Source organism: Ictidomys tridecemlineatus, chromosome 13 (genome assembly GCF_052094955.1).
Source record: "Ictidomys tridecemlineatus isolate mIctTri1 chromosome 13, mIctTri1.hap1, whole genome shotgun sequence".
In the NCBI taxonomy this organism is placed as follows: Eukaryota; Metazoa; Chordata; class Mammalia; order Rodentia; family Sciuridae; genus Ictidomys; species Ictidomys tridecemlineatus.
In genome coordinates, this window is record NC_135489.1 from 88,321,549 (window position 1) to 88,343,785 (window position 22,237).

Below are 22,237 nucleotides of genomic sequence, written 5' to 3' on the forward strand. Positions count from 1 at the left end.
GTTGCCAGTGCTGGATGGCACCCTCCCTGAGCTGGCAAGAGGCCCACAGTCTCCACAGGCTGGATGGCGCCCATGGATCTTGGCAGATCTCACTGGGGGAAGAAAATGCCAGGTTGACAAGCTTTATGTTCCCTGTGGGAGACACTGCTTTGTAAGGTTGCCATTTGGGAAATATCCATCCCTGAGATCTCTCAAAAGAAGATCTCAGAGTATCTGAGAGGATAATTGAGGATAATGGGACTAAAGATGATATGGGACTGAAAAAGATTATTAGCTCTGTATTGCCTTATTGAGCTGGATAGAGAAAATTAGCATATGGGACAAAGATGGCATTTCTGAATAACGTCGTCAATCAGTGCAGCACTAAAGCAAGTTCAGAAAAGGCAAAAGATAATAGGTGCAATGCAACTTGCACCAGGCATGAAGCGCCACATTCCTTGCAGCCAAAGACTTCAACACTTGGGAAAATGTCCACCACTCCTCTAGACCAGTTTCTGAACATACCTGAGGGGCCAGTGTATCCTTCTTGAAGTGTCACAGCAGGTAAAGCTTCAGCAGATCAGTTTCAAAAATGTAGAACCAGATCTTGTTTTCCAATAACAATGATAGTAGTCATAGTAATTATTATAGTAATAATAGCAGCCAGTATTTGCTGAAAAATCGCTATGTGCCAGGCATTTCTCTAAGGACTGTATATATGGTTTTCATCAGTTAGCACTCCATATTAGATAGGTTTGATTATTTCTTCCATTTCTAGATGAAAAAAATGAGGCACTAGTCAGTAATGATGCAAAGAAGTCATCATTTGACAGTGTAGATTCAGAGAGACATGGAGTAACTGGTATTTAATTCATTCTCTATGCTAAGCTGGTGGTCATGTAAGTCAGCTTTCTGTTAATGTAATAAATAATTAAGAGAACTCAACTTAAAAAGAAAAAGGGTTTATTTTGGCTCACAGTTTTGGAGGGTTTAGTCCATGAGCAATAGTCTTGCTGCTTTGAGTCTGTGAAGGCAAAGCTGCAGAACATGGCGGAGGAAGGCAGTTCAACTCAGGGCTTGGTGTGAATTCAATGGCATTCTCCCCATGGCCAACTGTTGAAGCTCCCACAATATTTCTAGAGTCCTATGGGATGGGGAAACCATCTTTAAGTGTCTATAAGTGTACCCCCAAATAAGCCTTGGGGGACACTTATCCCAAACAGCAGGTATTCACCCAATCAAAATGTGTACTCATGTGGCTGAGCGTTGCAGGCACTTTGTCTTCTCACCAGAGCATTCTCTAGCTCTTTCAGAATTCATTCCCATCATGCTCAGATTGGGGATAAGTTTGCAGAGCAAGCAGAGCTCCTGAACACTGTTATCAGAACCCTGGTGGGCCAGTGGGGTCCTTCAAGACGGACCTGTGGAGACATCAGTCCTGCCCTTCAAGGTAGGCGAGACAGAGGAGAAAATAGCAGTTTTAAACACAACACCACTGAAGGACGATCAGAATAGAAGACAGAGACCAGGGTGTGGGAGAGATGGAGGGAGGGGGAAGCAATGGGGAGGGATATTGGTCAAATTATGTTGTTACATTGTGTTCATGAACTACTATGTAGTGGCATAGCCCGCCACTTGCACCACTGTAACGCACCAATAAAAAGATAAATAAAAAACAATGCCACTGGCTAATGACTGGTGTGCTCCAGTCAATCTGGTATGGAAACCAGAAGGCTGGATTTGGTCCGGCCATGTGGATGTTGGTATTGAAATCCAGGGGAATGTTTTCTGAGTTCTAATGTGTGAAAGAGGACTCTGGTTCTCTACCCTGGCAGCATACCTGAGAATCACATGAGAGCCTTAAAAAAATATAGGTGTGGGACCCCAGACCAGACCAGTGAAGTCAGGATTCCTGGGAGTGTGGAGTAGGAGCATTTGGATTTTCAAAAACTCCCCAGGTGACAGCAACATGTGGCTGGGATTGAACACTTTGTATTAAATATTGTCCAGACACCTGAAGTTCCTTGGAGAGTAAGCACTGGAAGTCTCAAAACTGGGATGGAGCTCTTGACATCTCTGGAACTGAAGGGCTAGCTTGGTAGGCATGAGACAGGGCAAGCAGAGAGGATGCTTGGTCAGGTGCCCTGTTTGCTGGGACGGTTGTGTCTCCTCACTAGGCCTCCAGAATGGTAACTTTTGAAAAACTCTGGGCAGTCGTTAAACCTGGTAAGAACATGGAAGATATTCAGAGAAAACAACAGTCAATTAACAACACAGTATTATTTAAAACTGAGGAGTGTTTCTTCACCTTTTAGTTAGGACCCCAAAATGAATTATATCAGAGAGAAGGAAGGAGGGGGGGCAAGCACAAGCTCTGAACCTCAAAATTAGCGATGTATTTATGTCAGCGCTCTGTAAAATAAATATTTCTTACTCACATTCAGTAATTTGCTGCTAATTTAAAGCTCTGTCCTCTTCTCTGATCCCGCTATTAGACTTATGATAAGTTTGGGTTTAGAGGCTATTTAAGTTTCTTTTTTTTTTTTTTAAAAAAATGTGTTTGGTGGTTTTTTTTTTTTTTTTTTTGTAGATGGCAGCATGCATGCCTTTATTTTATTTGTTTATTTTTATGTGGTGCTAAGGATCGAACTCAGTGCTACAGCCTTAAGTTTCCTGAAAGTGGCAGCACACATAGGTGGACTAAGTTTCAGGGTATCTCCACAAGATTTAAACTATCTTGAGTCTTTATGAAAGGAAGGAAGGAAGGAAGGAAGGAAGGAAGGAAGGAAGGAAGGAAGGAAGGAAGGAAGGAAGGAAGGAAGGGAGGGAGGGAGGAAGGAAGGGAGGGAGGAAGGGAGGGAGGGAGAAAAGGTAATGGATCACATTACAAAGTGCACTGTAGCTCCCAGAGAACTTGGGAGGGCATCTGAATTCAAACCACATGCTTACTTTATGTCAAAAAATCAGTACCCACACAGGTAGTTGTTATGGTTAAGGAGTCAGGACAAAACCATGGTTTGCATGCTTTTTTCATGGATCGACGGATCCCTCCTCTCCAACCAATGTAATCCCAGGTGCAAGTCCTGAATGGAGGTTAAATGCTCCCACCACTCCCTGGATGGAAATGCCAGTTCTCCCTGGTCCTCTCTACAAATCCTAAGATCCTCTGCCTCCTGGTCCTGGGATTCCCATTGGCCCCAGCAGATACCTAACTCTTGGATAATCTTAACACCAGGGAAGGGACAAATTCGAATCTCGCAGCTTCAGCTGATTTCTCTAGATGTTGTTTCGCAAATAAGCAAAGGGAGGTTTTTGGAATATTCTAGGTGCCAACATACTCTCCTCTAGAGCTAGGACCAGCAAGAAACAAAGCCTAAGAGAAAAAAAGAGTTCTCCAAGATATACAAAGTGGATGCACATGGGAGTTTTTCTGTGCATTCTGGAGAAAGGCTAGCTAGGATTGGTCAGACCCCGTTCAGAGTTGAAACTTCTTTGGTTAGATACGGACAAAGCTTCTGGAAGTCCAGCCTTATTCTTCTTGTCAACGCAGGTGGATAGTTACTAGTGCGCTCATCAGCACTGACTGCCCACAGGGTTAATCAAGCCTCTGGCTACTCTCCTGCAGGGCTTGTGCTTTGTTCCTCTGGCATTGAGTGATTCCTGGGTTTGGGCAAGCTCCAGGCGCTCCGTGTGTACAGGATGCCTCGGTTCGCAACTAGAAACACAGTGCACGCAGAGATAGGAGTCTGTGCGAAGCCAGTAGCAACTCGCGGCGCGGAAGAAGGGGTGAGCCAACGAGCGAAGCCCACCTGGTTGGCAAGGCCAGGCCTTTCTCTGCGCGCCGCCGGGTGCAGATGGAGTTCGCCCTTTGCGCGGGTGTACTGCGCCTGCTTCAAGAGTCGCTCAGGGGCGGTCCTGGCGGGCCAGCCCCGAGCCGCCTTCCCATTGGCGGGAGGACACGCCCGTCCCCGAGTGAGGGCTTCCAAAGTTTCATTGAAGGTGGAGAAGTGTGCGCCCGCCGGGGAGCCCTGGCTGCGCCGCGGCTAGGGCGAGGCTGCACCGCGGCGGGCGGGGGGCGCGCTGGGCATCCAGACGACGTTTGAGTTTTCTTTTTAAAATTGAGACAGTGGAGGAGGGAATTGGCATCTGATCTACCCGTTTTGCGCTTTCCTGCCCGAGCTCACACGATTCCTTCAAGTGCGGGAGGGACTCGCAGCGCCACCGGCGGACAGATAACTGGAGCCCAGCGGTGTCCGGAATGGTCCTGTGCGCCTGGCTGCGCCCACCTCGGTCTCTCTGGCCCGAAGCTGGGGGGCGCAGAGGCTGAGCTGCACCACCACCCGGGATCCACAGCCTGCTGCTTGAGGCCGCGGGCTGTAGGACGCGACTCGGGGTCCGCGGGGCAGCTTCGAGAGCCAGGCGCAGGGCGGCGCGCGGCAGCCTGCGTGGGCAGAGGGGCCGGAGCCGGGCAGTAGAGACTCGTTGGCTTCAGAAAGGTTCTGCGCAAAAGGCTCCCCGGCCTCCCCTGAGCGACGCCCCGGGAGCCCGGCCAGAAGACTGCACTCCCTCTTCGCCCCCTTTCCGCACTGTTCCAGGCCCCTAGGACTCTCCCAAAGTGTCCTCCTCCAGGGCCCCCGCCCAGCTGCCCCTGAAGAGGCCGCCGCCACCGGAACCTGAGTTCTACACTTAATGGGCCGGCCGCAGAGGGTCGGGCGCCTGGCTAGGTGGCTGCCAAGAGCCTGGTGAGCGGCTGCCCAGAGCCCTGCGGGCGAGGGGCAGCTGAGAGCGCGTTGAGCGCGCCCTCGGGGCGGAAAGCCCGGAGGCCAGCGCAGAGGCGATGCCTGGGCAGCTTGCTGCTGGTAGGAGGCCCTAGGCGGGCATGGGCCTGGCGTCCCAGCCCTAGGGACCCTCGAGCCTCGCCCCTGCGCTCGGAGTCGCCGAACCGACGAGATGGCCTCGGAAGTGGTGTGCGGGCTGGTCTTCAGGCTGCTGCTGCCCATCTGCCTGGCAGTAGGTGAGTCTAGTGGGCTCCCCAAGGTTACTCGGGGACTGTGAGGAGGGCTTCCTAGTGGGGACTTCCTAGCAAAGTTTAGGGCACTAGTGCTCCCGAATTCGATTCCCGAAGCGTGGGCCAGGTGGCAACAGCGACAGCCGCGCTGTCCCAGTGTCACAGTAAGTCTCTCTCACTTCCCGATCTGGGGCAAAGGATCGGTGTCTCCCTTCAACATCCAGCTGCAGGGTCCTGGTAACAGAGATCTGCTGCAGGTGCTGGAGACCGTTGTGTTGAATTTAGCCACGCGTGGATTTTATTTTATTTTTTTAATAAGCAGAGTACTGCCTGTGCACAGAGGATGCAAGTCGCCTGGAAGGCGGCAGTGACCCCCCGCGGTAGGAACCTGAGCTTAGACCTGAGGCCCCCTCCTCCAGGATGTCCTGGGACAGGCAGCACAGGGTGCTCCATCCAGACCACCAGGGGCCATCTCTCCCCTACCCCATATCCCAGCCACCCTGTAGGGAGAAGTAAAAGATCCAATGGAGTTTGTTTGTTTGTTTGTTTTTTAAAAGAAAAACAGGGAGTAGGCACCGGGAAAGCCCCTTTTACAAGGGAAGTGTTGGATGCTGAGGCTGAGAACCTATCTAGTCCTGCCCTCCCTCTCCGGGCACTTAGAGGGTTGGAAGTAGCCTTGGAACTCCTTGGGACTGTCGGGGTGAAGACCCCGGCCACCGAGAGCCTCAGGGATGCCCAGAGGAGTGCCTCACTATTCTACAGGCTGGCAGGGTGTTGAAAGGATGTAGGCGTTGGTCTAAGGACCAGCCAGCGTCTAGTAATGAGGGAGTTTCTGAATTTCTTCTCAAATCCTGCATGTTATGCCGAATCCCACTCCTAAGACTGATCATGGGGCCATGGGACTGTGCTTGGCTTTTCCTCTTCCCACTCCAGAGCTAGAGAATAGAACACTTTACCAAGTAGCAATTGTGTTTACAAAGAGAGGGTGGTCTTTGCACAAAAGGCCACCTTTGTGTCCCTTGCCAGAGGTTAATGACTCGAAATCACACCTGTGTTAAATGTTTTCTTTGTTCAAGAGTATGAAACCCAATGCAAGCCATCAACAGGATATTGTAGTGGAGTACTAATTAACACCTTTAGATAGCAAAGTGTGTGGGAGACTTGAGAAGGAGAACCCTCCATGGAAAAGCCAGCTTGGGCAGCAGGAGGGACTCCTATGGGGTTTGCTGGCCTCATCCTCAAAACTGCATTTCAAGTTTCAAGGCAGGACCATTTTCCAGGGATCTTTGTTGTCAACAAACTCACATACAGGAGGAGCTCATCTTCAGCGAAACTGACTTGGAGGTTGGTTTGGGAAAGGTTCTCTAGGCACTTTCAGCACAGTGGGTGTCTCTGTTTGGCAGTCACCTCTGCATCTGGAGCCTGGCAGAGTGCCCGGCACATTTCGTATTTGCTGATTGGAAGCTAGTGCTTGAGTTAAGGAGTGGCTTTTAGAGAGAGGGCGGACTTGTGGCCAGTGCTGACCAGAAGGGGTCCTCAGGAGTGGCTCTGGGGTCAGAAGCTGCTCCCTCCCCTGTCTGACCCACCATCTCCTTCTTGTTCCCCTCCTCCCTCTCCCTGGGCACTTGCTGGGTTCTGTGACTGTTAGAAGAATAAGACATGGTCATCTGTAGCCAGTTCGGTCCATTCTGTCAAATGACAGCAGGAATGACCCGTTGATTGCCTGTGACCTCTCCCTAAGCATTGGCTCCTATTGGACATCTTGCTTGTCCCTAGTCTGGGAGGCTGGAGCCTAATTATACTGACTAACCTGGGGTTTTCCACTGCGAGAGGCCCTTTACCAGGATTGTTGCTCTGGCACAGAGTGGGCGGTGCAAAGCCCTGGGCGGAGGCCCCAGAGCTTCCAGAGCCCCCAGGGGAGGCAGAACAGGGGCTGCTGCCCGCGGTCTGGGGTCATCCTCCTCCTGGCCTCTTGCCTCATCCCGCCTCTTCCATGGCACCCACCCACCATGGAAGAGTCACCTCCTGCCTGCCTGAGCCCGCAGGCTGTGGGCTTTAGATGTGAGTCCACCTTGAGCCCCGGGGTTTCTTGGGAGAAGCAGGGCTCCCAGGCGCCAGGATAGTAGCCCCGCCCCCTCTGTTTCCTGGACCACAGAGTCAGCCCAGGGGATGTTGCAGCCTTAACATGGTCTGCTCCTTCCTGCTTGCTCACATTTCTCTGTGGGAGGGCGTGTGTTCTTGTGTATGTATGAGTGTAAGAGTGTATGTGTGTGTGCATTTGAGTGAGCTTGTGTTTGAGTATAAGTGTGTGAGTCTGTGTGTGTGAGCATGTGTGTGGAGTGTTAGGAGTGTGTGAGAGATGCTATGGATATGTGGTGTGTTGTTTTTTGTGTGTGAGATGTTACGAGTGGGAGTGTGTGGGGATGTTTTGAGTGTGTGTGGTGTGGAGCCTAGTGGTGTCCCCAGCTCAGCCTAGAGCCTGTGGTTTCCCCGGGAGCCTGCAAGGCGTGGGTTCAGGGAGAGCAGGGGCTGGCTGCCCCAGGAAGGCGGAGGAGGAGAGCATCAGGGGATGCGGCCCTAAATCTCCGCTGGACTTTCGCTGCTGTCTGGAAGACAACCCACACCTGGAAGGCTAATGGTGCCTTCCAATGGCTGAGCTTCAACAGGGTGGTGGCTGCCACCTTGATTCTCTTCTTGAGGAAGTGGAGATCTCAAGGTTATTGAAGGGTTTTCTGATCTATCTACTCTCAGGGGGCTGCTAAATCAAGCATGCAGCTTTCTTAACATCCTGGGCAGGGAGTGCAGCAATCTGCTTGCCGTTAGAATAGATCTCACACCTTTCCCATCTATTTTGACCTTGGGCAAGGCAGCCTTCAAAGTCAAGCCCTGGCAGAATCCTGCGGCTGGCTTCCCTTTAAACCCCCATTTCTGTAGCACTGATGTGGAAGCCTCCGCCCTCATGTCTTCACCTAATGATGGGGGTGAGAACCAATTGTCTTGTGTTTAATCTGTTGCTAATTTTTTTTCCCCCCTGTGAAAGAAACGAAAGGGCAGTGATAAGTGATACCAGGGCTCTTCTATGCAGGTGTTATCTGATTCTTGAGTGTTAAAAGCAAACAAAACCATAACAGAATGTGGTGTTCATCATCCAAAATGAACATGTGCTGACAGATGTGCCTATATCTATAGCCACCACAGATTTGAATATCTCCAAAAGACCTGTGACTTCTTGGTGGCCCTCAGAGTTTTCCTTATGCATAATATATGAAAATGGCAAAAACCTTCTGTAATATCATGCAGTCTTTCATAATGATAGCAGTAAATGGTCTTTGTTGAGCACTTTACAAATTTCTTTTTACACAATTGTTTTCCCACCCATCTTTAAGTACATGACTGAGTTTGTTCCAAGGTTAGGAGGGACTAGGGATATTTTGATCACTGGCTTCAACCGGTTTATTCCATCTTGCCTAGGGTTGCTTGGAGTCCCCCAAGGTCTTGTTCAGAAGAGCCAGTGTACTCACATTCAGGGAGGGAAGAGAAGGGAGGACACTGGACTTGGACAGTACCAAGGGAGAACAGAGGACAGAGACCTAGGTAGCTCCCCACCCCAGCTCCTGCTCCCCCTAAATGGAGGGTGAGAGGTTAGGAAAGAGCAGAGAAATAAAGGGCTGCATAGGCTACAGTGTTCCCAGGAAAAAATTATACTTGGAAAATATTGCAATTCCAGGAATATTCTTTAAAATTCCCTTTGGAAATAGCTGCATTAAAATCATAGTAAAAATATGTGGTCACTTTTGAAATATGTCTAGGTCTAGCTCTCTAAACACAATTTCTTTCTATAGTATATTTATTTTCTCTATGTAGCAGATATCTTCTTCTTCTTCTTCTCCTTCTCCTTCTCCGTCTTCTTCTTTTTATACCAGGGATGGAACCCAGGGGCACTTCACCACTGAGCCACATCCCCAACATTTTTTATTTTTTATTTTGAGACAGGGGTCTCGCTTAGTTGCTGAGCCAGGCTTTGAATTCATGATCCTCCGCCTCAGCCTTCAGAGCTGCTGGGAATTCAGAGGTGCGCCACTGCACCTGGCTTCCAGATGTAATTTTGAAGTCCCACTTAAACACAGTTCAAGGCTCACAAATGAAGCTAATTTGAATCTAATCAGCATGGATTTTTCTTGATCAGTGTTAGTCTGGCTTGCTGCTGCCACCTTGCTCAGTGGTTCCAGCTGCTGAAGGATCCCTGGAAAGCATTTAAAGTAACTTTGCTTTTAGCCACACCTTCTCGGCCTTGTAGAAGTAGATACTATGTCCCACTCTCAAAAATAACTGAAAGGATGGAAATAGCTGAATGGATTTGACATGTATAGCATGCAGAAGTTTTCTGATTATGACCTGCTTTTTTGAATTCTTTGCACACTATTCAGCATGAAACCAGGATATTATTATGATGAACGTGTTTAGACTCTTGTATGTGAATTTGCAAATATTAAAAACATTTTGTTAAAGCAGAAGCAGATCTGGTCTGTATTGTTTCTGCCAGTTAGTATTTGGGCCTTCTGGTATCATTCCACTAGTTATCTGAGGGTGAAGATTTTTCAAAGACTGATTTCTTAGAAAGTTAATGGTTTTGTGACCCAGTCTGAGATGATTGCCCCCCTCATAGTTTTCCAACTCTGAGCTCCACAGCCCACTTCAGGTTCAATGGGGACAACCCAAAGCACACTGTATCCCCTGCAGCCTCCTCTGCCCGCTCAGGCCTTCTGAGTGGAGTGGACAAACCATTTTCGACACCTTCACCTGCACGTTTGCCAGGAGCCTGTCCATGCCCCTGCCCTCAAGGGCAGGCCCTTTCCAACCAGGAGCCGCCTTCAGAGCCGTCCCTCTAGGTTCATTCTGCTCTTTCTTCTTGGCCCACCAGGGAGCCGCAGCTTCCCCTCTGGGTCCCAGAGCAGGGAGAGTCTCGGCCTCCTTCTTGGCTCCTTTCTACCTTTGCTGTGTGTGAAGCCCAGGGTGCTTTCCTGTGCTCTGATCTCTCCAGAAATTTCTTCAGCGAAGGGACCTGGGCTTCTTTGAGGGCTTGAGTGCTTTTCAGCCTGAACCTCATTCAAAGCAGGCAGTCCCCTGTTGTCTTTCTCCTTAGGCCCACCACCGGGCCAGTGGCCTACCAGCTGGTATTCCTGTCTTGGCAGCAGATGGGCTCTTTCCTTTTACTGACAAATGGTTCCAAGCAGAGGTGGGTCTTGTGTTCCTGAGTTCTCTTGTCAATATGCGTTCCTCAGGGCACGAGGCAGATAAGACCAACATGAAGTGAAGGTGTAGGCAGTCAAGTTGGTGCGCTTGCCCTCCTCCAGGAGACACCCCAGGGATGTAGTCCTGGCTCTGCCATCTTGCAGGACACGCTCAAGGCAGCCTGACATTAGGTCCATATCAAGCTGAAGGATGCAGGAAGCAAATGCAGGAAGGACCCTTCTTTCCACTATGTAAGGCTGCAACTTGGGAGTTGCATGAGTGTGCTAACTAGCTAATGTGTGCTAGTGTGCAATAAATAGCAGCTTTTATTCTTGCAGTCTGATGCTAAGCAATTATGTTAGTTGGGTCTAATTTATGGGCTAGTTTGAGGGCCTGTCTATCAAGAGCAGCCCCTTCCCATGGGCAGAGAGTTCAGAGTCACAGTCAGTGTAAGTGGTGCTTTGAGACACTGTTGAAGGCTGAGGATGACCCTGTCTTGTTCCCTCCCCACAGTCAGACACATTGGAAGGTCTCTGTGCCGTTGCTCATTTTTATCTTTGAAATAATGTGACAACTGTGACATCTTAATTTCCCTTGCCTAGCAATAGGGTGCTTTGTTCACACTCCTTACAAAATCCTCTTCTTAGTTCTTCCCTTCTCTGTGTCTGCAAGTTCAGGAACTCTGTATAAGGGGCTTCTTGTTGCTATCCCCATCATTAAATGACTTCCTAACATAGAGCAGCCATTTGAAAAAAATACCAGTTTTGAATTGTAGGTTTTTCTATTGTGCCTGATTACTGTATAAGGGTTGAGCACTGGACACATATTTTCCAATTGATTAATTAAAATATTCATTGGCTAAATTTCTTTCTCTTGAATATCTCAGAAATTTGAACCTAGAGTTAAGGTCTACCTTCCTATAGCTGTTGGTTTCTAAGTCTTTGAATATAAAATTCATAACAGCGTGTAACACTCTCCCTGACTTTCATAAATGAGCATTTTATCAGTATTGCAATTAATGCATTTTACTTGCTTTGCAGTGAGGAGAGAAGGAAAAAACCCATTTGACAATGTAAAGTTTGACCGGAGCATCATCCTTGAAGTGCATATTATTTTTTAAAATGTTTTCAGCTCTTCTGGAACCACACAAATCGATCTGTTTTCTCTTGTGGTCAAATCCTCTAGGTCAGCAGTTTTGGCCACAGATTCAGTAAAGGAGGAAGAACACAGAGCCTTAACAAGATGGCGATTCAGAACCAGAGTGCCATGGAGTGTGCACATTGAGTTGTCACACCCTTCCCTTCTCTGTCCTCCACTGTACCTGTGTGCCAGCTGTGTTGGGCTTGGCACTGCTGCAGGAACATGGACCCTTGTTAGAAATACAGGCAGTGAAGAATCTGGGAAGGACCCTGGTCTGCAGGTCTAGTGAGAAAGTCTGGATCCTGTTTATAATACACTCATTACTCTGCCAAGTCACGGAAACTCTCCATTCTTCAATGACATCATCTATAGAATGAGATGTTCAAAGCTAAGAAATACTTTCATGGTTTAACAGGGTTATTTCTGCACACGCATTTTTTAATGTGAGAAAGGTACGACCACAAACCACCATTTCATAGCCAGCATTTTTACATCTAACTTTTCTAGTCTCTAATACCCATCCAACTTATGTGGCTAAAGACTTGCTTCAAAGGAAGGTGAGGGACTGCTAAGTAAAATAGCTTTTTATCCCATTAGCTGTGGGAGTGCAGATGTCACACAGAGCTGGTCATGGGGACAGACATTCTGGTCCAGGCTTTGCAGCTCTTCCCTCACCTGCTCTGCGTTCAGACGGGGATGATACCTCACCTCGCCAGTGGCAGCAACAGGAGCAACAAGAGGCATGATTGCATTTGGTCTCTGCAGAAGTAAAGGACTTGGAGTGCCCAGCTTGTGCTCAGTCATGCCTGTGAAGACAACCAAGCCACAGTGTTGGGTAGCTGAGGCTGCATGGTCTTGTAGAAACACAGAGTTATCTAAATAAGATTTGAGTCAGGAAAATAAATTTTGAGTAATACACTGAATTTAATCAGCATGACATTACAATGACATTGTAGACCTTGGGCGAACTTAGCTAGATAATTCCATTATTCATGAAAGAAAGGGGAGGCTGCTCAGAATCCTTAGATGCCCATAGAAAGGAGTCCCAGGGGAGACCCCATGTGCTGCAGGGCCTCAGCACCAGCTACAGAGTGTGAGCTTCCAGCATTCAAAGCCCTCCACCCTCCTCCTCCTCTTTCAGACTAAAAATCAGAGCTGGTTCACACGCACCAGGCTAATTCTGACTTATGTTGGTCCTGGGGTCAGTCTCGCTGGTAAGCACCGGAATGTTCTCTGCTAAAGCCAGGCCTGCTACCTGCATGCCAGACAGGCTTGCTGTGGCTCCAGGCCTTTGATCATCCATCTTCAGCCAGGAGAGAGGGCTAGAGTCAGGTTACAAGGCTTTGGGAAGAGCGAGAGTCATTCAGTGGGATTTGTGTCTTGTGAGCCAGTGTTTTCCAGAAGCCTCCAACTACCTAGAATTTTTCATTAACAGCCACAAACCACCTTCAGCAGTAGTTTCAAAGCCTTCTGGGCTTTGCTTGTGCATCTCTTTAGGGCTCACTGCAGTGTCCATCCCTAGGGGTACTGCCGGACCACCAGCTCGTTTTCTGGATTCAGCTCAGACAACTCTGGGCTGTTCTCCCACGTTAGAACCCCCTGCATGTTATGCCAGTCTCTCACCTGGGGCTACTGTAAAGGATGCCAGGTAGTCCTCAAAGGCATGTCTTAAAATCGTATAAAAGAATATTTTTAGCAATTATTTCTAGAAAATAAAGGCATATCTTCCCCCAAATTATTCAGAAGGGAACAAATTATTGCAGATATGATCTTAGCTTATGGTATGGATTGGTCATTTGTTCCAATATGTTCCTTCTCAGGTGTTAACTCTCTTCCTAGAATGCAAATTTCAAATGTAACGCTGATCTTCCCAGGGCAGAGCAGTGTGCTGCTCAGGCAACCTGTCTGGGCTACTTGAGTAACAGGAGCCACACTGTGATGTTCCATAGATTTGAACATGCAAGGAGAGCATGCTCTTTACTAGAACACTTTTGAGGTGTGGCTTGGATAGTCCACTGCTGATTGTTTCTTTCAGTCTGTTTTTAAAAATCATCCTCTGTCTGGTTTTGGTCAAGTTTTTCCTGCTCCTCTCATGGGATCCATGTGCATTTTCCAGAATCTGTCAAAATTCATGCAGTCACCTAAGACAATACGCGTGCCCCTCCTTTGCTATCTTAAAACAGGCTGTTCTTTACTCCGAAGACCAGTGGAAACCCAGGTCTGTTTCTTGATTGCTCTCTGTCTTTGTAGGCATTGATGCTTTCTAGGCTTCTTTTCTGGCTATTGCTCAAGGGGAATTTGACCTTTTTAAATTTTTTTAATATTTATTTTTTAGGTATATATGGAATTTTACAAATCTTATTGTGAAGGTCTCCAGGTATCTCTGTAGTTCCCGTCTTCAGACTCCTGGGTCAGTCGTTGGCACTATTCCTATCTTGGTTCCTAATAGAAACAGAAGAAAAAGGCTTTGTTTTGCATGCCTTGTTTTTTTCTTTCTCCTTCAAAATTAAACAATATAAGGAGAGGGATTTAAAGAGTGGTTGAGGAGGTACCCTGGAGTCTGCAGCTCGGAGCTGAGGCCCTAAAGGATTTTGTGTTCTCCATTCCCCACCAAGTCATTGTTCATGGGCTCTTTGAATGTATGATGCAATTCCTATTGGGAAACATTTTTATTTTGCGAAGACTTTCAATGTCTTAAGTCAGCATTTTGTGTCAGCGAGAGATTAAGAAACTTACATGATTAGGTATTTGCGAGAAGTGCCAGCTAAATAAATCAGATGTTCTGCACAGCAGGACTGGTCAGAGGCTTGTGTCTGCTGCAGTTGTGAATCTCTCTGAGTCAGTTTGAGGTGTGCTTCCCCGTCCCACTGCTGGACTCCTGCTCCCTCCTATGGCGCTCATGTACTCGCTCCTTGATCTGATGAGCAGTCTTTCCCTGGACCTCAGCTTGCACATGGCCCACTCAGGGCTGTGCTTGCACACCACCCAGGCCACCCTGCTCACTCACGGCCCTGCTTCTGCCCTTCTCCCCCATGCTGGTTCTGTCTCACTTCTTTCATGTCAGTGCATGCTTATTTATCACTTTCTGACTCCCGTTCCCTCTGATTTCCTAAGACGGAAGCATCTGAGCCCGGAAGAGAAGAACCTGTTGCCTGCTATCTTCCGGCTCTGCCCTGAGTATCTCAGGTGGGGCCTGGCCCACGGGAAGCAGGCGCACACTCAGCACTGGCCTTAAATGACCACCCAACTGCCATGTTCTTTCATTCCTCCATTCAATTAAGTCTCAGTTACCCATCTGTAAAACAGAGGGAATAATATTGCCTACCTTATAGGATCACTGGGGAGGCTAACCGAAATTGATCTGGGGCCAGGGGAGAAGCTCAGTGGTAGAAAGCATAAGGTCCTAGGTTTGATTCTCAGCACCACAAAAATATAAAAATAAAAATTAATGCCCTTAACACGTTGTTAAACACTAGGTAGCATTTATTAAGCAGTTAATATAAAAATTATTGTGATGGTGATCTTTTATTGCTTCATCCATCAATTTTGGTCAATCAGTATGGCTAGACTCTGACAATGCAAAAAAATGTGTAAGGCTTGGTCTCTGCTTCTGAGATTCCTTTTAGACTTAAGGTAGCCCAGGGTCTCCACTGAAGTCTGAATGGAAAATTGCAGATGGTGTCTATCAGGTCTCTGCCTTCTGTCCTTCAGTACTTTGAATGATCTCGGAGGTGGTGGAGAAACTGGTCTTTGCAGAGGGAGGAAGAGCTCCTGGTGAGCCAACAGTGGCTCTTTCCCAGGCCCAGGGCACAGTAAGCTGAGAATCAGTCTGGAGCAATGCAATGAGGTGTGTCCTGAATTGAGGACGAGAAGATGGAGGGGAGTCCTGCTGGACCAGTTAGAGGCCACCCCTTGCCATCAAAACCCACTTTCAGAAATGATCAGCAAACAAAACTGTGACCGAAAAAATTAAAAAAAAATATGTTGATACTTCTGGTAATATGTTTAAATAGGGGACAATCTTTAAAGCAAACTGTGCATGGAGTTGTTTGGGCCAGTTCTCTGTGCTGTTGGCCTTTGGTGGACACAGAATGAAGGAGCGGACTGGTCTCCATCTAGCCCTGATGTCCTAACCAGTTGGCTGCTAGATTTAACATCAGTCTGGGGGCTGCAGGTGTGAGTGGTAGAGCACTTGCCTGGCATGCACAAGGGCCTGGGCTCTATCTCCAGCACCAAATTTTAAAAAGCAATAAAAGAGCTCTGATTTAGACCCAGGAGTACCTATTGGCTGAAGGTGATTGTCGTTGGGGAATAGCTACAGTCACTACACAGACTTGGACGCCACCCTAGCTATGTGCCTCTTGTCTGTTGGTCTTCCTGTGGCTATATTTCCTCCACAGTGTAACTGCCCTGGAAGCCCATGAATCGGTGATGGAATGGCTCTCCTATATTTCTCTTGCCTTATCTTGGACATGCCTAGCCACTTCATGCAATCAAGTCGATGAAAGCCAAGGTTGGCAGGGACATCTAAACACTCTGGAAAAATTGGCACTGTTCAAAGAGAGAGTACGAAATTACTTCAGCCAGAGCTATAATGTCCTGTCTTGGGCCAGAGTCTCTTTCTGGCACAGAGCTTCTCAATCCTGACTTTGAAGACTGACTCTCTCTCTCTCTCTCTCTCTCTCTCTCTCTCTCTCTCTCGTTCATTATGGTTACAGCAGGACTTTATAAATACGCTCTTCCCTGAAGGTTTGTCCTTCATTTACAATGGAGTGCGTCTTGATTTCCTCAGACAGATTGAGGAAACAATTCAACAGCTTTATGAAGTGCGCCGTCTTCAGTGTTACACAGGCGTTTTGTCAGCTGAACAGAGTCCCCCCCTCAACTGTGCTGTGACAGCAGTGGCTCATTTCCTCCCTCAAGCATCTTGAGACAGAGCTGGGTTTTAAAGTTGCTGAAAGGCCGTATTCAGCTTTGTGAATTCTGTAACAACACTGAGGACTTAAAGACAATGCCCTTTATTTGTTGGGCATGTTGCAGATTATAACATGTTCACATGTTTTTTGCATGGTAAGTTCAAGAGGGCTAGGATTGTGGTTTTCTTGATTTGTAGGATACTGCATCCCCTCTTAGATGCCTGGCAGATGGGGGGTATGCACATACTATATTAGTGTGTGTATATATGGGGTGGGTGGGTGTCTCATTTAATAGCTGCAAATGCTCTGCAGAACAGAAACTACTCTTGAATTTACACGGTAAGGGTGGAATGAAGAAATAGATTTCTCACAACAACAACAGAAATTCAGAAAAATTAAGTGACATTTATTTATTTGATGGGTCAGTTATCAGAAAGGTGGTGGACTAGAACCTAGACATCAGATACTCAATTTTCATCTAGTATACTTTTAGCAACACAAGTGCTTTTCTCAAGTATTGGTATTTGTAAATGCTCCCAATCTGGATCTTCCCACCCATTTTCTTCATTTCTGCAAGAGTGATCTTTTAGAAAATAAGCTCTGACTGTGTATGTCTGACCATGCTCAGAACAATGCTTAGAGCAGGGTATGTGCCATTTACTCTGAGGGGCAGGCAAAGGGCCCTGGGTCTCCCAGGTTTTCTCAGACTCCACCAGCAGAGAGGACCATGTCCTTTTCTCTCCAAGGCTCACCCAGGAGTTTGAATCCTGTGCAAAATTCAGCTTCTCCTGGGTCCAAGGGTGCCCCTACCAGGGTCCTAGAAGGGCCTCCTCTTGGACAACTCTCCGCTTTTAGGAAACCATCAGTTTCAGCTCTTCGGGGTCCAGGTGCTGAACGTTCTGCACATTTCTTCAGAGGAGATGTGTGCTCTTCTGCGTTCCCTGCGGGCATTTTCAACAGCATGTTTGGATTCTTTTTTCAGTTGTACAGTGCTCTTGGGTTTCCGTGGCCTGACATAATAAATGATTATGCCGTCTTAACCCACAATAAACTTTTGTGATTTGTTGGACTTAATTTTCACTACTTTGAGTTTCTTAGGAGTGAGTTACTTTAGAGATGTTACGGTAAATGACATTTTCTTAGAATAGTTTGGTAATTCAGGCATGTTTATCCCAAAATATTGTTAAAATATGATGCTTACTTTAAAAAAATATATATATATATATATTGATTAACTTTAATTCTCAGGGCATTAAATGGCTAAGATTTATCATTTTTGTCTAATGTCTAAGGATTTCATAAAATTAAGCTCTCAGTTTGTTAGAAAGACCCTTCATGCTGTTTCCAGATGAAGGAAATGTCATCCAAGCATCTTATGCAGAAACCTTGCTGTATTCAAGGCCAAGGTCTAGGAGACATCCTTGCTCACTATTGTTACTAACAAGTTGCACCTCATTTTTTTTTAAAACTAGAAGCCTCTTATTGTAAATAGTTACTTTGAATTTTTTCAAAACTTTGGTTTGTTTCCTATATAATATGACAGGTCTAAACTAGAGATGGCAGCAGTGGGTGTGAATAGTTGTCTTTGAGTCTGTATTTAGAGGAAGCGTTTTGCTTTTTAGATAACATTTGTCGATAGAATTCTTAGTGATGGCATTCATTATCATTTGCACCTGCTAAGGAGAAGGCTACAGAAAGATTCCCTGGCTAATTGTTTATAGTGAGACCGCCAGAAGTTGGACCTTAATAATATCTGTCTACTGAGGGTTTGCAAATGCCTGCGTGAGATGGGAAGAAGACCTTTGGTTTGGTGCATGAACTTGTGATGGTGCTTACATGTTCAGTGGACATCATAGCTAGGCTTCCTGGGAACAGAACAAGGAGGACTTACCTGCAGATTAAAGGGAGGTTGAAGTCAGTGGTATTTTGGTCATGAGAACAGGTGCAAAGATGCCCACTCATTGCTGGATTTGAGTCTGGGCTAGAGATCATGTCCACTGCTGGCCTACCTGTGGGATCAGGGAAGACTTTAACCTGTAAAACTTTTTGGAATTCCAATGAAAGTCTGACCAAGAGGTAATTGGGAATGTCGGGGAATGCAAGCAGCTAATGAACAGAGTGAATTCTTCAGATATGTGAAAGTGAAAAAACACTCCATCAACTTTATTGATTAGTGGAAAATAGAGTTGATATGAGTTTTATATTTTTAATATAATTTTATATTTCCTCACAAGGTGATTTGTTCAAACTGGATGGGATTTAATTGGCATATATTTGAACTTTTTAAAATGTACATTTAGGAAGAGGAAACACATATTCTCTCTGACCACAGGTTACAAAGCTACAGACTCTCTAGGAACAGCCACATGGCCAGACGTAGTCAGGCATTCGACTCTCACATCCTCAGAATCCTGTTTCTAAGATTATGAAAATGTGTCTATAGATTTAGATAACTAGGATTTCCATATATTGATGAAACTTTGGTGCTTTCTTTTTAAAAAATTTTATTCTCAAGGCCTTAAGTCCTTGGATCAGCGTCTTTCAGGCAGTGGGGGTGGAATCAGTTGTTTTTTTGCTGACTCGGACACGCCCTGGCCCATTGCTTTGGCAAGGTGAGGTGCTGTGTGCACAGCAGGTGCCCCCTGAGACCTGGGGTCAGGAAGGGGGGATGCATTCATCCTGTTGAAGTGTGGACATGCCCAGCTTCCCTTGGGAGGTGAGGAATGCACTGCAGATGATTTAGCCAAGATGTAAGTCAACAAAACGTATCTTTTCAAGGAGAACCTACTTTGTGGCAAATATTTTTCAATGAAGAGACTTCTCTTCAGCTGGCACATGGCTCGTGGAGATATGACCTTGCAGGTGCTTTGTGACATATGTGAAGTGTAACAGAGGGCAGTGGCCTATTGATCTTCTCTGGTAGGCCATCTCTGTCGTCATTGTAACCATGGATGGTTCTGGAGTGCTGATTGGCACTTGGACTTCGAGGTAACCACTTTGTTGAGGGCATTTGGGGCTCTATGTAGTGTTGATTGGTGCCGTTGGGTTCAATTTGATTATCCTGAGGGTAACCGTTAAAGTGATGATACAGAGGTAAACTGACCTCTCAAGATTGTCTTTGGAAACGAAATCCACTACAAGATCATGAAGCATCCAGTAGTCACTAATTCCAAGTGGCGATTGATTTTTCATTGCTTTTGTATTTACACAATTGTTTATTTGCTGTAAGAAACTCTGAGTCCAGTAGCCTAGTACATTTAAGCTATAGAGAGGAAAGCTGCTTTGAAGAGTTGCCACTCACATCCTTTACCCCCTGTGCTGTGGCTGGCCTTCACAGGAGGTAACATTTAAATGTATTTGTAACAGAGCATTGGGCTACATGCAAGTGAGCCAAGTTTGCCTTGATGCTGAAGAACCCAGTTTTGTGGCTTGTCTCTGCTCTCAACCCGGCTGGCTGCTGGGTAACATTTCACTGTGCTAATGTAACCTATAGGGGTCAAAGCAGCTGTTAGCAGAGCAAGTCATAAGTCATGGATCTTTTGAAGAATAATTAGGCAAAGACAAAATTGATGCTTTCTAAATGGAATCACAAAAACCTGGTTTTATTTTTAATCAAATACAAATATTGTTCTGTTTTTTTTTTCCCTTCACACAAAGAACTATTCTTTCCCCCCCTTTTAGCATTATTATAATTCAGCGAAATTGTCGATTATTCCAACTTCATCCTGCCAACCAATTTATCACCTTTTAGAGATTCTACCAACAAACTGCAACTATGTAACTACAGGACACAGGTGTCTCCCAGGGTGGCTTTTCTATATTCCATATATTCTCAAGATAGACAATTGGAAATTCTTGCCTTGAGTCTAACTGCCTGTGATCACAACCAAGATATTACTTGAACTGTATGTTCTTTGTACAGGCTCGTAGCTATTCTTGGTATGATTAACCTGATCTGATGGATCGATGATTTTTATTTGACCAACTCATTCATTGCAAAACTCATAATTAAACAATGTATGTTTTTTAGTTATTTATCCTTAAGAAATTATTTTACAGTAAAATCAGGGCTTGTGCGAAATTTCTCATACTTTTTGTTTCTTCCCCCTCCTTTTACTTTCTTTTAACATTATTTTGTTCTCAAACATTTGGCACTGGGGTGGCATTTAAATGCGCCCCACAGGTCAGGTGCAATCGATTGTGCCTTCCTGTGTTGTCTAATGGCCTGATGCCGTTTGGAAGAACCTGTTCTCCTCAGGGCTACTGGGAAGGGAAGGGTGCTAGCACATCTCAGAGTCCTGTCTCCTGGCATCTCAGTCAGTCCTCCAGTGGGATAAGAAAAGAAGCAGGTGTGCAGGAAGGTCTGGCCTGGGACAGCACAGGCATCTCTGGCCCTCCTGGTAAAGCACTGGAGAGGGAGATGCACCCTGGGATGGGCTAGATCTTCACTCTAGCTGGGCTTCAGCTATGCCTATTTACATGACAATAGCACCCCAAGAAGTCATTTACACAAGTACACGGAGAGGCAGTGACCCTAACCAAGGTAAAAATAATGTCCCTGCTGTGGACTGTGTCAAGAATTTGCAAGGACTGAAGGAAATATAAAAATTGTCACATGCATGCCGACAACATAAAGTTTCAGCCATCTAACTAGTAAACAAACAGGAAGCGCAGTGTTGTCAGTCAGAGGGTTAGAAGCCAGGATGCTGATCTTTCAATGCAGCCACTGTGTCCTTTGGCTCCGCAGCAGCTGCCCTGGAACACGAACATCCTAGAGGAATTCCATCCAGGGAGGCAGAGGCACCTGCTGCACAGCCCTGTCAGACCCCTTGATGCTCCTGGTAAAGATGACACCTCAGAACCCCCTCTGCTCAACAGCTCCTCAAACCCAGCCTTTAATTTTTAAAATTTTTTTATTTTGGTACTGGGGATTAAACCCAGGGGCACTTAACCACTGAGCCAAGTTCCCATCCCGGCCCTTTTTATTTTGTATTGTGAGACAGGTTCTTGCTAAGTTGCTAGGGCATGGTTAAGTTGCTGAGGCTGGCCTCGAACTTGGGATCCTCATGCCTCAACCTCCTAAGTCACTGGAATTGCAGGTGTGCACCACCACACCTGGCAACCCCAACCTTTTAAAAATGCTGCTTGTATCTTTCAAGTCAATACCACATTTTTATCCCATATGCAAACATTCAAAAGCAAATTTTCTGTCCATCTCAATTTGGGAACTTTAAGATTTACTGATGTAGTAATAAGTAAAATTTAGGGAAAACTTTTTTTTGGGGGGGGAGGCATACTAGAAATTGCACCCAAGGGTGCTTTATCACCGAGCTACATCCCCATTTTTTTTTTTTTTTTCTATTTTGAGGCAGGGACTTGCTAAGTTGCTGGGGCTGGCCTTGAACTTGGGACACTTCTGCCTCAGCCTCCCAAGTCATTGGGATTACAGGGGTGGGCCACCATGCCTAGCTGGGGAAAACGTTCTCAACAAAATCATTCTTGCATGTTGCATTTATATAAGTCAGCACATGGTCAGTATCATGGTCAGGTAAAGCTGTAGTTAATGCCACTAGTTGCATCTTAATTTCAGGAATGCTGTGACTATTCTGTTGATGGTTTGGGGGCTGTGAAGTTGGGAGTTCCTAAAGAATTGAGTGAGTGTTTATCAGCCAATCAGACAAACCCTTAGTGGTGGTTATTTATGGTTCAGATAGTAAAGCCTGTATCCTGGAACAACTTTTTATAGTGCCCTTGGGTGACAGTGTCATTTTTTTTTTTTCCTGAAGTGCTCCGTGAAATCATGGCTCATGACACTTCATCCATGTCCATTCTTTCCTGCAGCTTAGGTTGTCAGTGTCTATCCCAGGGTGAATTTTGAAGTTTTTCCAATTTGAAGATCTCCTTGGCATTTAACTAGAGTTCCTTTAACTTCAGGAATCATATTTTGCTCTACAGCAAAAAG

At 46.3% G+C, this 22,237-nt stretch overlaps 1 protein-coding gene across 4 annotated transcripts in view; it reads left to right on the forward strand.

The window, feature by feature from the left end:
* The first annotated feature begins 3,964 nt into the window (after window positions 1-3,964).
* Piezo2 (piezo type mechanosensitive ion channel component 2) overlaps window positions 3,965-22,237 on the forward strand; it is a 337,909-nt gene continuing 319,636 nt past the window's right edge. For all 4 annotated transcript variants that reach the window (XM_078030440.1, XM_078030437.1, XM_078030438.1 and 1 more), the window contains exon 1: window positions 3,965-4,993. In XM_078030440.1, the coding sequence (XP_077886566.1) occupies window positions 4,930-4,993 (64 nt within the window). In that variant the 5' untranslated portion in view covers window positions 3,965-4,929. The remainder of the gene's footprint in view (window positions 4,994-22,237) is intronic.